Source organism: Schistocerca cancellata, chromosome 9, assembly GCF_023864275.1.
Source record: "Schistocerca cancellata isolate TAMUIC-IGC-003103 chromosome 9, iqSchCanc2.1, whole genome shotgun sequence".
Classification (NCBI taxonomy): domain Eukaryota; kingdom Metazoa; phylum Arthropoda; class Insecta; order Orthoptera; family Acrididae; genus Schistocerca; species Schistocerca cancellata.
Window position 1 is genome coordinate 400911923 of NC_064634.1, and position 15620 is coordinate 400927542.

At 39.1% G+C, this 15620-nt stretch overlaps 1 protein-coding gene across 2 annotated transcripts in view; it reads left to right on the plus strand.

Moving 5' to 3' along the window:
- LOC126100194 (zinc finger CCHC domain-containing protein 17-like) overlaps nt 1–15620 on the plus strand; it is a 54573-nt gene that overhangs the window by 35454 nt on the left and 3499 nt on the right. For both annotated transcript variants that reach the window (XM_049910753.1, XM_049910752.1), the window contains exons 3-5: nt 7470–7552; nt 10281–10410; nt 10530–10658. In XM_049910753.1, the coding sequence (XP_049766710.1) occupies nt 7470–7552; nt 10281–10410; nt 10530–10658 (342 nt within the window). The remainder of the gene's footprint in view (nt 1–7469; nt 7553–10280; nt 10411–10529; nt 10659–15620) is intronic.

Below are 15620 nucleotides of genomic sequence, written 5' to 3' on the forward strand. Positions count from 1 at the left end.
TTGTGTTGCTGTGACTTCAAAACCACAACATCGCTGAAGTGTGAGGTGTGGCAGACTTGAGATATTTCTCATGGAAAACTCTGCTTATAAAACAGATGGATTTGCTATTATTATTGTTATCATTTGATCACTACCATCATTTAGAGACATGGACCTATCTTGACACTGCAAACCATATGAAGTGTGAGTTGATTTGAGGTATCAAACTGGCAGACAAAGATTTAAGATATTGATGTAGTAATCAACATATGATTTTTTGAAAGTCTGTTTCATCTACAAATTATCCCTGTTATTGATATCTTGGGTTACAGATGCTGGAGTTCTTTCAATAATGACATTTGTGGGCATTACAAGTTCTCAGCTGAGTATCTTTCTGTTCAATTCCTAGATCAATATTGTTTTGTTTGTTGAAGTAAAAAGCCCATAGTTATGAGAAAATGAATGACCTGTTCAGTGCAGTATATAACTTTCTCTTCTATGTGAATATGTTTTTGACAGAGTGAAAGTAAAATGTGTCTGTCATGAATTGCTCAAGTTGTTCCCAAAAAAAATGCAGCCTTATTTTTGTACCTGCATGTCAGGTATTTGTTTTTTCATCGTGTCTCAGTGTGTTACCCAAACCATTCCAGGCAAATGCTAGAGTGATACCTACCAGCAGACAATGTCTGACACTTTCCCATCTCCTTACTGGTTATTAAGATTTATGAGTATTCTCATTTTCACCAGGAATTTTATAGTTCAAAATGTTGTTATTCTGATTTTTCGTTCCTTGCAAGAAGTACTATTCAGTGATTGATAGCCTTACTGCAAGTTCACAGTAGTGTGCATCTTACATGATGGCCATAGAATACCTAAGCAAATACAGCATTAATTTCATTTTTAGAGAAGTGTCAAATTTGGAGAATGCTGCTAGGAAATTAATAATGTTGTTCTAGTTTAAGTGCAAAGTCGTCTCTAGGATGGCAGCCATTTCTTTTGCTTTCATACTATCGATAAACATCATAGGTTTGCCTTAAATAAAGGAAAATCTTGTTATTCACTAATGACTATATGTCTGTCAAAATGAAATCATTGCATACATCACACACCTGCAGATGAGTTCGGGGCCACAACATTGCAGTGATGCCTCTGTTATATTACTACATCTTCCCTTCTGCCTCTCTAAAAACCTGTGTCAGATGCTGAGATCTAGTAAATGGTGAGGCATTAGTATTGTGCTTTACAGATCTGGTGCGAATGCTTTTCCTATGAAAAGTGTTATATTGTGAATGTCATTGTCATGTAACAGAGGATTTTTTACTTCTTATTATTTTTTTTTTTTTAATTTTTTTTTCCGCCAACTCTGGGTTTTCTAACCAATTTTTTATTTTGTAGTATACAATATTTCAGAGGTACATTTTGAATGCTTTTTGAAATAAATGTATTTTAGTTGTCTCTCTTATCTCCTTGGGCAAATTATTATCAAATCTTAATCCTTGATATAAATTGCTGTATTGAGTTCTTAATTTGTTTTTCTATGGTAAATGAATGGACTCTTGTTCAATAATCATGTATAGAACAGTACGTTATAGAAAAAAAATTCAAAACTGTCATAGATAAATTTAGGAAGGAAGGTACACAAGAGTTAACCAGCAAAGATTGTTATTCACTACGTAGGACAGAAATGTAAAAATTTCAGAAAAAGGTATTTAGAGCATTTAAGAGCATTGCGAAGCAACAGCACTGATTTCACATTTGCAGATCGCACTCTGACCTCACTTCACATTGTTGAAGGGAACCACCACCCTAGTGTCATAGAAACAGACCTCCAGATCGTAAAACTCAGTAATCATCTGTATCGCTTATTAACAACAGAAGAAAATCACCACATACAAAAAGCTATACACAGGACAAAAAACTCATCAGTGATTTATTTATTTATTTCATTAATCCAGGTGTCATCTTACAATGATTAAACAGTAAATGGATAGGTAAAAAATCTACTCACCAAGTGGCTGCAGGGGAACACACACACAAAAAGGTTTAAGTTTTACAAGTTTTTGGAGCCAGTGGTTCCTTCTGGCAGAAGAGTTGAAGGGGAAGGAAGAGGGGTGAAGGAAAACGACTGGAGAAGTTTAGGAAAAGCAAAGTTCAGAAAAGTCACTCAGACCCCAGGTATGGTAAGCCTTCCCTGACCTGGTTTCTGGATGACTTTTCTGAACTGTACCCCTTTGTTAACATCGAGTATAGATTTAAGTGTCAGGAAGTCATTTCTGAAAGTATTTGTATGGAGTGTAGCCATGTATGGAAGTGAAACATGGACGATAAATAGTTTGGACAAGAAGAGAATAGAAGCTTTCAAAATGTGGTGCTACAGAAGAATGCTGAAGATTAGAGGGGTAGATCACATAACTAAAGAGGAGGTATTGAATAGAATTGGGGAGAAGAGGAGTTTGTGGCACAACTTGACAGGAAGAAGGGACTGGTTGGTTCTGAGGCATCAAGGGATCACAAATTTAGCATTGGAGGGCAGCGTGGAGGGTAAAAATCATAGAGGGAGACCAAGAGATGAATACACTAAGCAGATTCAGAAAGATGTAGGTTGCAGTAAGTACTGGGAGATGAAGAAGCTAGCACAGGACAGGGTAGCATGGAGAGCTGCATCAAACCAGTCTCAGGGTTGAAGACCACAACAACAACAACCACCCCTTTCCCTAAACCTCTCCAGTCATTTTCCTTCACCCCTCTTCCTTCCCCTTCAACTCTTCTGCCAGAAGGAGGAGTCACTGCCCCGAAAGCTTGTAAAAGTTAAACCCTTTTGTGTGTGTGTGTGTGTGTGTGTGTGTGTGTGTTCCTCTGTCACCACTTGGTGAGTAGATTTTTTTTATCTATCCATGTATATTATATTGACAATAATTGATTATTTTCATTATTATTAAACAGTGCTCTGCAACAGAATATCATTCAGCACTCTTAAGTAACTATCAAACACTCACACACACACACACACACACACACACACACACACACACACACACACACACAAAATGAAAAGACATTGGAACAGATTTGAACATTCAATAACAAAACAGTGAAATAAACCACTACCAACAGCATACACAAAATGTAAATGTGCAGTGAAAAGTATGTCTTGAGTCCCAGCAGTAACAGGCACATTTGACCAATGAGCATGAGAAAACATAGGTAGACACTGTTAAAAATCCACAACATAGTCTATAAATACAAAATAGTTTTCCTATAAATACAAAATAGTTTTCCAACCTCACAAAATTTTACTGGTGTTCACAACAGGTCATTTTAAACATAATAACAACAAAATCATATTTAGCAGGCAAATAAAAACCAAGTACAACTCAAGACAGGTCAAGTGCAGCAACAGTAAGCATAAAAGAGGGGCATATGCCATTATTTTACCAGAATGCAAAGAGATTTTTTCTCCATTCCTTATATTGTCTGTAAAGGCTTTGTTTTTAAGAATAAAACCGGTCTTAATATACTCTCCTGAGGAACACCTAGGTTAGTATATTTTAGGTTTGAAAAATGCTTCACTAAATGTTTATCATCACCTGAAGGGTGGCTATCTCTACCTTTTGTGGCTTATTTTCCAGGTATCACTGGAACCATTCATTAACTGTTCTTCTTTATCTATGTTTCTAGTTTGGTATTATTTTATGGCCAGCAGTCTCAAAAACCTTGGACAAGTCTGTAAGTATACCTGTAACAGTCACCTCTGGAATGACTGCAACTTAGCAGCAGTACTTTTTCTTTCTACCATTAGTGATGTGTTTAGTTTCCCTCAACATTTAAGTCTCCTGCACATTTCGTACTTCTGCTTGATACTTTTCTTCAGTCAAGCCTGGCAGCTGGAACCTCTTTGTGGTACTTACAACAAAACTGTCAGATTGTTTCCCCTCATCTTCCCCTAACCCCCATCCGGACATAGTACAAGGCGCCATTTCTCAGCCACCCATTGCTAGACTTCATTCTCAGTAACTCCTTCCTTGCTCCTTCCATCTGTGACTGAATGGCAACAAATAACCTTTCATGCTCTTTGATCAAGCTATTCCTGCTCATATCTTGCAGCTTTAAGATAGGGCATTTGTAATTTCCCCCATGTTCTCCATACTACAGTCACCCTCACAATGAATCTCGCAGTTTCCACTCATGGTCAAAATAAATAATTACAAAAAAAAACTGGATTGCTAAAATAGATTAATGCTTGTGAAATGTGTTATGTTTATTCAACTTTGAGTGCATGCCTACTTCTGAGAACGTTACAAGTTCATTATGAATGCAAGTTCAGTGACATCAGCTGTACATATGTAAACAAAATGCTAATGAAATAATTTGAATAAGAACACTTGTACAAAGTGTTTATATTTCTCTCTTTCCTTCAGAATTTGTTTACTAGTTGTAAGAGGGAATATATGTTGTCTCGAATGCCCCATAATTTATTACATCAGTCAGTGAGCAGTAATATAGTAACCTATATTGAAAGTAAATTCCTTTAGTACATCTCAACAACATTTTAATCCATTTGGAACATAAACAAAAGTGCTACTTGATAACTAAAGAAATTCTCATTGTGAGGACAATAGGGTGTCCCTTATTTTGCTCTCCATTTTTTCTTTCTTTTTCCTCTAAAAATTTTATGCTCATTCATTAAATGTTTTTTACTTCATTAGATATACTCTGGAAAAAAATGTTGTCTCAATACAATGACGTTGACCCATGCTGACTAGAGCAAAAAATTTTAATATTGGGAATTTTCAGTTTTATAGCTTTTAGTCAGTGTCAAAGTTATAGATGACTGTCTAAGATCAAAAATATATTTTTGCTTTTTAGGGAGTGTTTAATACTCTTGGGGCTAGATGTGTTTAGTATTCCTGAGAATATTTTCTTTCCAGAGTTTCTTCCCTGCAATCAGGATACAGTCTTCAATGTTCTTGAACATTACACAATACATATTCCTTTTGCTTCTTGTCTACAGTTAATAGTCTGTGAAAATCTTGCATTAATTTAATACACCTTAGACATTAGTAGCTTTTAAATCGTAAACTATCCTCTTAGCATCTGAATATGAAGTGCTGCTCATCCATGTTGAAGAGAATTCTTGAATAGAACTAGTGTCCATAATCTTCAGGCAAGAGAACAGGCCACAGCTGTTGTGCGACATGAAGTCTGCTAATGTGTTCTCTGAAAACGAGATGAGAGTGAAATGGAAGATGTAAATTAAAGAATTAAATATATGGCAATCAGAATAATATTAAACTTACCACATAATGGTCCATCCATTCTCCACAAAAAGAAATATATCTCACTTCCATTTCTATATTATCTCTGTCCAAATTTGCTACCATTTCAGTTTTTGTTTGTCCGTTTACTTCATCATCAAAGAGCAATAAGAAAGAAAAGTGTTCTGATAAATACAACAAATGATGACTAAATTTCCTTACAGCTGCTTTTAAAATTCTGGAATATTATCTTTTCATATGATATAAGATATTTTAAGAGATCCAGATGAGGAGCTTTTACACCTCCACTGCACTAACGCCATGGATTGACATAAACATTTACAATGAAAAGAGAGGCATCTGAGTCCATTTTTATTTTCAGTGGAGAGGTCAAGTTGTGACCATAGCAGAAACATTTTAAATAATAAATTGGTCTTGCCACATATCTTGTTTGATGCGTTGCTCCAGGAGCATACATTTTCAGTTTTTTGTTGTTGTTGGTTTCTTTTCCCTCCAAAGTCTCCTCCCAAAAATACTACACAGACCTCCATGAGTTCCCAATCAGCTGTTACTGTTAGTTTCTCTAATTCACTTTCTTAAAAGTCTAACATCACCTTAATTTCTTATTCATTAAAAAAAATTGACAATCTTTTTGTCAGTGTGAAAATGACTGATGATGACTTTCCCGTTTTCTCTCAAATGTGTTAACTGATATGTCATGGCTGCTTATTGCACCATGTACTTCATATTCAAATACAAGTTCATGTATGTGATGATGGAATTGGAAATACATGAACACTCTGTCCATTTTGTGCATGCACCATTAACACAGCCAGTATTTGAGGTAGCTGTGTCACTGCAGAGAACTTGTACACTATCTTCAATACCCCAATATATTAATGCATTCCAAATAGCATTTTAACCAGAACCATTCTGTACTTCTGTAACACAGTGAACTGTTCACTGTCCCCAAAGGTAACAATACTGTAAGTTAAAAGGAAGGTCAGCGTTGGCTGTAATATTGATGGTTTATTGATAGCGAAATTGATTTTCAATCACATAGTGATCATCTTCTGTGCTGTGGTGTAAAAATTAAACTCATAGGCACTGGTATCAAGTTATTATCAGTAACCACAGCACTCTGTGTCTACCAGCCTTTTACTTTTGTAAATGAATAGGTTTGTGTATCCTCCTCTACTATGTTTTCTCAGCAGTTCCTCTTTACCATGTCTCTGCACTGGTTTGCTCCTGGGTTGCCTTTCTGTACCTCTACATTCCTTTTCTTTTCTGTCATTATATCTTGTTTCCCGAGCCCTCACTCTTCTGATCCTTTCGCCTCATTCAGATTCAAATGAAGTACCTCAATGTGGCAAGTATCTCTCTCTCTCTCTCTCTCTCTCTCTCTCTCTCTCTCTCTCTGTTTTTTTCCCCTGCTCAGCATCTCCATTATTTGATTTTTCAGATGATGATGATAAAGAAGAAGATAAAAGGCTGAAAATGTAGTTTTTTGTTTCTTCTGCCTTTTCTTGTCTTCCAGTTTTTTCTGCCGTGGTCTTTCGATCCATTCCTGGACAATAGCCTTTGCACCCTGGCTCCCTGTGTTGAAATAAGAACATCCTATTCTCCTCCAACCTGATTTTGTGTGTGTGTGTGTGTGTGTGTGTGTGTGTGTGTGTGTGTGGGCGCGCGCGGGCACGTGCGTGCGTGCTTGTGGGAAATCTTGCTTTCTACCAAAATATAATGCACTTGCAAACCACAAGATTAGAATTCTCAGTAATTGTTAATTGTACATCCCATATGTTATAAAATAAAACTTCCAGCACTTGTGTGCTTGATGGTAATTATGTCCAGTTATTTGGTCTTTTACATCTCCTATCAAAAAATACACATTCCTTGGCATTGCGTAATTGATGTGACATCCTAGATAGTGACTGGAAAATATGTGTGATATGATTGGTAACAAATAAACCATTGACCAATAAGCTGAGGTGACTTCAGTGCAATATCTGTGAACAGTGCGAAAGGTCATGTTCCTCATGGGAGTTCGTGCTAGAGTTGGCATGGGTTACAATCCTCTGATTGCAATAAAATTTTCTACAGACTTGTTTTAGAGTCATTCAAAGAATGTTGGAGGGACAGTGCTCAAAAATATTGAAATTGGAAAATAAGGGACACCCAAATGGATAGCTGTAATTTAATTGTTGCTTCTAATTTATATCTATTTTGCTCATATAGGATGAAAAGAAAATTTCCTTGTCAATGAAAGTGGTGGATCAGGGTACTGGAAAGGATTTAGACCCAAATGGAGTTCAGATTCAGTAAGTATGGGTATAGCATAATGTTAATAATAAATCACAGATCAATAGATTATTGCAGCATTTTGAATTTTTATGGTCTGAAGACAGTAATACCTCTGTGTGTAATTGTAGATATTTGTTTCATGAGTGCAGAAATACAGCTACACTTTGTGGTCAAAACATGTGTTTTTCATATTAGGTACATTGTGCTGCCACCTACTCCATTTCAGTGACCTCACTGCTCATTAGACATCATGAGAGAGCAGGATGGGGCACTCAGCAGAACTCACGGACTTCGAACGTGGTCAGGTGATTGGGTGTCACTTGGGTCATACGTCTGTATGCGAGATTTCCACATGCCCAAACATCCCTAGGTCCACTGTTTCTGATGTGATAGTAAAATGGAAACATGAAGGGACACATACAGCACAAAAGTGTACAGGCCGACCTTGTCTGTTGACTGACAGAAACCGCCGACAGTTGAAGAGGGTCATAATCTGTAATAGGCAGACATATATGCAGACCATCACACAGGAATTCCAAATTGCATCAGGATCCACTGCAAGTACTATGACACTTAGATGGGAGGTGAGAAAACTTGGATTTCATGGTCGATCGGCTGCTCATAAGCCACACATCACGTCGGTAAATACCAAACGATGCCTCGCTTGATGTAAGGAGCATAAACATTGGATGATTGAACAGTGGAAAAACATTGTGTGGAGTGATGAATCACGGTAAACGATGTAGCGATCCAATGGAAGGGTGTGGGTATGAAGAATGCCCAGTGAATGTCATCTGCCAGCGTGTGTAGGTACAGGGTAAGCCAGATAATGAAGTGGAATATTCTCCATGAAAATTGTTGCAATCCTTATCACTTACAACATGCACAGAGCTCACTAGCAACAAACTTTCCATATTGGGAACAGTTTTGTCCCTGGTTTCTTCACCAGGCAACCATGATTCTGGGATTTGTGTCATCCAATCATATTCACAGATGAGGCGACCTTTATGTGGAGTGGTATATTCACAGATGAGGCGACCTTTATGTTGAGTGGTATCTTCATCTTTCATAACAGTCATTTGTGGTATAGTATCCAGAACCCCCATGGTATGGTGACAGCGAATCATCAGCATTGTTCCAGCCAGAATGTGTGGGCCAGGATAATTGGTGATTGTATTTTGGGACCAGTCTTCCTCCCACATTGCCTAACAGGCCGGAAACTGTCGGCATTTCTTGTGGATGTTTTTGCCTCCAACGCTGGAAAAAGTGCCATTGGTGATTCGAAGGGCTGTGTGGCTGCTACATGGTAGTGCTCCAGTCCATTTCGCCGTTAATGTTCGGACACATCTGTAATGTGTCTTCCCTGGTCAATGGATCAGCGAGGGGGTCCAGTTGCATGGCCTGCTCATTCACCAGATATCAACCCCTGCAATTTCTGGTTATTGGGTCATTTCAAAAGTATCGTGTATGCACAGCCCGTTCCAGATGTGGAGACACTGGAGCAGCATATTCATGCTGCCTTTGACACTGTTTGGATGCAGCATGGCCAATGTGAATGTGTGAGACAGAACATGCTACAGTGTGTACACGCATGCATTGAGGAACATGGAAGCCATTTTCAGTACATACTATAACAGTGGCTGCTTGGAACAATGTGTATTATACCGCAGTCTCTGTAACAATGTATGATTGAATAAATGGTCTCTAGTATGGAAACCATGCATTCCGGGCAAGTTCATTAGACCTTTTTTGTTCTGTATCCCCTCATCGATAAATCCCTAGTACATGATTCTTTATATTTCCATGTGGTAAGCAGTTTTTGCCATACTTCGTACCTTAATCATCTGTTGTAGTCTCTCTCCAATTGTTCTCTTTGAATGCTAATGCATTTGTGACTGGTGGTACAGATACCAGTTTTATTTTTTCCTCTCAATTACTACAGAGGAAAATCACGTACAAAAATTTCACTTTTGTGAACGTATTTCTTAAAGTATACAGCCTCTTATGCAGCAGTCTGAATTTGAGTTTGGCTTACTGATTTTTCCTGCTGACACCCTACATTGTCCTGTACTTTATTAGTTTCTGACTGTATATGTTCCACACCAGCATGTTTTCATTTGAATAATAATAATAATAATAATAATAATAACAATAACAATAACAATAACAACAACAATAACAATATGCACAATAGATAGTAATGGTTAGTGTTTTATATTTCAGTTTAGTCGCTAATGTTAACCTATCAGAGACAAGTTACTTGTAAAAACTGCCATATCATGTATTAACAGTAAGTGGCTGGATTCTTAAGCAGCTGTCCACTGATATGACCATAAACTTGAACAATCAGCTGCAGATTAAGCTGTTTAGCACATTTTCAACTACAATATCTGTTTCACAACCTGTGTGACTCGGATCATCCCCTCTTCTTCCAGCTCGCCCCACAAATATTGACGATGTCCCTTAACTGTGCAAGCAGAGCTGTCCCACGCAAATATTCTTTGCTCCTATAATTCTCTTGGTTTTAAACTGTATTACTCCCCCCCACCCACCCCAGCGCTCCCTCTCCCCCATCTATCTATTCACATTTCTTAGTATTCTTCACATTTCAAGATTTCAAGTATTCATTCTAATGAGGCTGCAATACCAGAAAAATGTAATGTGTGTATGTGTGTGTGTTTAGAATAGAAACATATTTTCATGGCTGTTGCATTTTATAAAAGTTTAAACTTATTCTACTACCAGCCAAGACGAACTCAAAAGAAAGTCCTTCGACCCATCTTCAAGGAGAAAAGTTATTGAACTTGAAGCAGTGTTAAAGACAACGTGTACAAAATGTGGTACTTACGGACATTTAGCAAAAGATTGCTTCAAGGTAAGAAATATTCATAGACTGCTCCAGCAATTTCTTGGCATTCTGCTGCTACAAACAAGCGCATAATTTCTCTTAATATTTATATAGTAAATTCTTTAAATATGCATTTAATTTTATAGAGTCCAGATGGGAAAACCTATGAGCTTTTGCCAGACGATGACGATGATGATGTGCCCGGTGTACTTGCTCAGCTAGCTGAAGAGGCACAGAAAACAAAGCATAGTAAGAAAGCAAAGAAAATTAAAAAGGTAACACACTATGAAATCTCTTCAACGATTAATAACACCTACAAGTTGTAGTGTAGAAAAAGCTTTTATTTATACAATAATGCTTGTTTAATTTCAATGAAAATGCCAGTGCTCTTTCATATTGTCACGTCGAAACCACAGTCAATTCCAAATCAGAAGTCAGGGTCCTCAGTGAAGTACAACACTTACAAGTAACCTGGATGGAGAGTGCAGCTATTTATATAAACATTGCATATTATAGTGTGTTGATGTTTTTTCACAAACATTGAATATCCCAGTTATGGTAAATACCAAATAACAAATAATTGTTGACAGTCGGTTTTGAACTGGTGACCCGCATCACATTAGCCAACGATGCTAACCACTCCACCATAATGCATGCACCACAGTCATGGCAGTATATAATGGCTCTCGTAATTGTACTGTATGTAAAATGGTCTCCCCTGCAGCTACTATCCTCTAAGATTCCTAAACACATGCATAACACAGTTTATAGTTCAAAATAAAAGTTACATTTATATTATCGTATGTTATAATCAGTTTAACTAAGGTTCTATGAGGAAACTTGATGCATCAGAATTAGCAATTACAATTCACCATCTACAAGCATATATTTTTCATTGAGGTCTTTAAAGAAAACAACACCCTTTTCACTTTGTTCGGCCAATTGAGTCTCTCAAGTTTTTTCCCCCCTCTCAACAGCATCACTGTTGGCATACAGGTGCCCCAACTACTTGGTTATGGTGAATTTACCATTATTTGCCCAGAAACCAACTGATCTATCTCCTGTATGAAATACCACCACCAGTCTCCAAAGTCCAGCAGCGATCTTGGACGGTACAAATGTATCAGCATTTTGTTGCATCATCGTATTTGACTGGAAGGTCTCGTGGTCTAAGGTTTTATCTTGGTTGGCTATTATGTGTATGCCATGCTTGATGGATGTTCTTCTGATATTGAACCCAGCAGCAAAAGAGGTGTGATGTAGAGATGCACAGATATGGGGCAGGGGGTGTATATTTTAAGTTGTGGAGGCCATTATGTGATCTTTGGAGGGGCCTAGGGTTTTAAAGATTTCCTGCACTTAGTATTGATGGAATGAATGGGGTCATGAAGAAAAGTTTTTTGCATTTGTGTGTTGACACAGACCCTTTGCCTCATATTGCCTATGATCACGTGACACTGTAGTGGAACTTTTGTCTGCTGGGATGGTAATTGTAGTGGTCTGACTTCAGATCACAGATGGCACAGGATTTAGCTGGAATAGGATTTGAGGTTTCAAAGAAGTTTGTAGGAAAGTTTGCAGGACAGTGTTGGAAATGTAGATCTCCTGACATGCCTGGAGATTATAGTGTTAAGAGGACAGGAGGAGCATTATTTTGGAATTGGAAATGTTCCGGCATGCTTTAATTCTCACTCTGATGTTTGTGGATCAGTGCATAGTGGTCAGGTAGTGGTTCCAGTTAAGTGTCCAAGTGACTGTGAAGATATCTTCAACTAGGACAGTGATGTAAAATTTAGCTATGGAAACGAAGATTAGGCCTTTCAATGGAACATGTGTGTCAAGAGCTGAGAGGAAGTTGGATGAAAGGTTTGGGTTCGAATTGTTGTTTTTGTACATAATTATAACTTTGATATGGTGAGAAAGCTGGAGGTACACCAAGCAGGTTCTGAGTGCTATGGTGGACCGGAGTGTGAAAGAAAGCACTGTTGATTGCTGTTTGTAATTGTTATAGCAGTCATACACCCACTATACGAGCAACATGGCATATGCTGCGTCATGGAGAATAATTCTGTAAAGGCCAACACACCAAGTGCTTAATTATTTTCTCTTCTTGTTAGTGAGATATAACTAAAATGGAGTGGAATTGAGGTTTTTCTAGGTAATTTTGCCTGTGCCAGGTGAGAACTCTCCCTACAACAGATCCTTCATTCCCATAACCCCCAAGGCCTCAACCTTCACGGGTCTGATACTCTGGCCTGATGCGTTTGACAGCCTCCTAGAACACATGGGCCCAGATGACAGGTGTCGTGCAATGCTCCTAATCCAGAATGAGATTATCACTCTGCAGCGAAGTTTGCACTGATATGAAACTTCCTAGCAGATTAAAACTGTGTGCTGCACTGAGACTCGAGACCTTTGCCTTTCGCGGGCAAGTGCTCTACCATCTGAGCTACCCAAGCACGACTCATGCCCCATCCTCACAGCTTCACTTCTGCCAGTACCTCGTCTCCTACCTTCCAAACTTTACAGAAGCTCTCCTGCGAACCTTGCAGAACTAACACTCCTGAAAGAAAGGATATTGCGAAGACATGGCTTGGCAACAGCCAGGGGGATGTTTCCAGAATGCTTTACAGCTTCCGTAAAGTTTGGAAGGTAGGAGATGAGGTACTGGCAGAAGTGAAGCTGTGAGGATGGGGCGTGAGTCGTGCTTGGGTAGCTCAGATGGCAGAGCACTTGACCACGAAAGGCAAAGGTCCTGAGTTCGAGTCTCGGTCCGGCACACAGTTTTAATCTGCCAGGAAGTTTCATTGCTCCTAATATTTGCAAGCAATGCTGTCACTGTATCAGTAATAGCCGCAGGCCATGCCACACATTTCAGGTTATTGGAATCTGCAGTCATACTATAAAGTCAGCAGCACTGGGATCCAGACCTCAGTCATGTTTGGCTGCACTTACTTTCACTCCTTGTTTGCAGCGTTGCTTGGCTTCACGTATTGCTGTATTGATGTTCTCGATTGGTTTACACCTGGCCTTGTCATTCTGTCATCTTGTCTTGTTGTCCTTAGTGGTTTTCTGGAACTCACTGTTTGATGGCCTAGGCTGCTTGGCCAGTGCCTTCTAGTCCTGACATATTCTGGTTACTGTAGTAACTCGCTGTCCTCCACCTTCGTATCCCCTTCCCTTCTCCCACTCCAACACTACAAAGTCATATCTGCCAATGCACCTACAGCCTTTTTCCTTTCTCTGCTTTAATCCACTCCCTTTTCTTTCCCCCTCTCTCAGCACAAGAAGTTGACTCTGTACGTAAAAGCCCTGTCCTATCTCCCCCACATCCATGACAATCTCACAGACAGCACATCATCATCATCCACCCTTACAGCACTGTCTCTCCCCCCATCCCTCCTCCTTGCCCTCACAACACAACCCCCCTTGCTACTCTTGTCAGATGCAGTCGCAGTATGCAGTCTGGCCACAGTAACCAATATCAGTGGCCGAATGTGTATGAGATGAGCTTGTGTGTTATGGTTTCTATTTCTACAGGAGGACTTTTTTGCCCAGAACCTCAAATCTGGATAAACATCAACTCTATAATGGAATGACGAGAATGAAAATTTGTGCTGGAACAGGGCTCTAACTCGGATTTCCTGCTCACAATAAGCATGATATCCGGATTTGACTACCGGTTCACACAAATTTTAATTTTCATCACTCCATCATACAGCTGATGGTTGTCGATATTCACAACTGCGAATACATTTTATGTATTTTCAGTGTGGTGTGCCATGGTGCTAATCAGATGAACAGAACCTCCAGGTTACAGAGGCAAGGATGCTCAGCTGGCCTGGAGAAATGATCCTAAAAGACAGACTCATTTAAGGAAACAAACATAGTGGAAAAACTTCAAGAAAATCCCCTACACTAGTACAGGAATGTCATGTGCTGTAAACCTAACAATACGACAAGGACAATACTTTACATAAAATAAGTGAGAAGAAGCACTGGATAAACATTGAATTCATGGATGAGGACCCACTACACTGTGGAAACCATGGGTCTGAACCTTGAAATGACGCAAATACGTTCAGAATGGCATAATGAGGCTAGAAGGGATGACCCCAAGAGACATGGGGATTAAAGCACAAAAGTAGAAAAAATTTCTCTTTCATATGCACTTTTAACAAAACTCTGTGGTACCCCACTCCTATTTCTTGTTTTCTAAGTTCACACATTACAAGCTTTCTTAGTTCCTAGTTCATCACTTGTATTCTTATTTCTTTTTTCATTGTAAACTTTATGCTCTGTATGTTGTTATGAGCATATAGAAAATATCATACTATGTAACTTTCTTTTTTGTTGACACATATTACCTCCATAACCATGTATATACTGCATTATACCAATTTCTGCTATCTTGAAAATGCAGTCTTGCTTCCTTCTGTGATTCAAATAGTATCTGACAATAATATGAAAAGGATAGAGTGCTACTCACCTTATAGTGGAGATGTTGAGTTGTAGACAGGCACAACAAAGACTGCTAAGCAAGTAAGCTTTCAGCCAAACGGCCTTCTTATAAAGTACACACACACACACACACACACACACACACACACACACACACACACACAACCACTGTCTCTGGCTACCGAAACTGGACAGCAAGCAGCTATGTGTGGTGGGAGAAGCAATCTGGGTGGCAGAGGTATGGAGAGGGAGGGATAGCACAATAATGGTGGGGGACAGTGAAAGTGCTGCTTTTAGGAACATACAGGGATGTGGTGGGGATATGGTAGGGCAACTAGGTACAATTGGGAGGTTACATGGGGAACAGGTGGGGAGGGGAGTGGAAAAGGAGAGAAATAAAAAGACTGTGGATGTTTTGGTGAAATAGAGAGAGGGCTGTTAAGCCCTGGAATGGGAGCGGGTTCGAGGACATGTGGGTGAAGGACAGTAACAAAGGTCGAGGCCAGCAGGGTTACAAGAATGTAGGATATACTGCAGGGAGATTTCCCACCTGCACAATTCAGAAAAGCTGGTGTTAGTTGGAAGGATCCATATGGTGCAGGCTGTAAAACAGTCACTGAAGTGCAGAATGTTGTGTTGCACAGCGTGCTCAGCAAGTGGTTAGTTCTATTGCCTTTGGCCACAGTTTTTCAGTGGCTATTTATATGGACACACAGCTTGTTGGTTGTCATGTCGATGTAGAATGCAGCATAGTGGTTGCAGCTTAACTTGTAGAT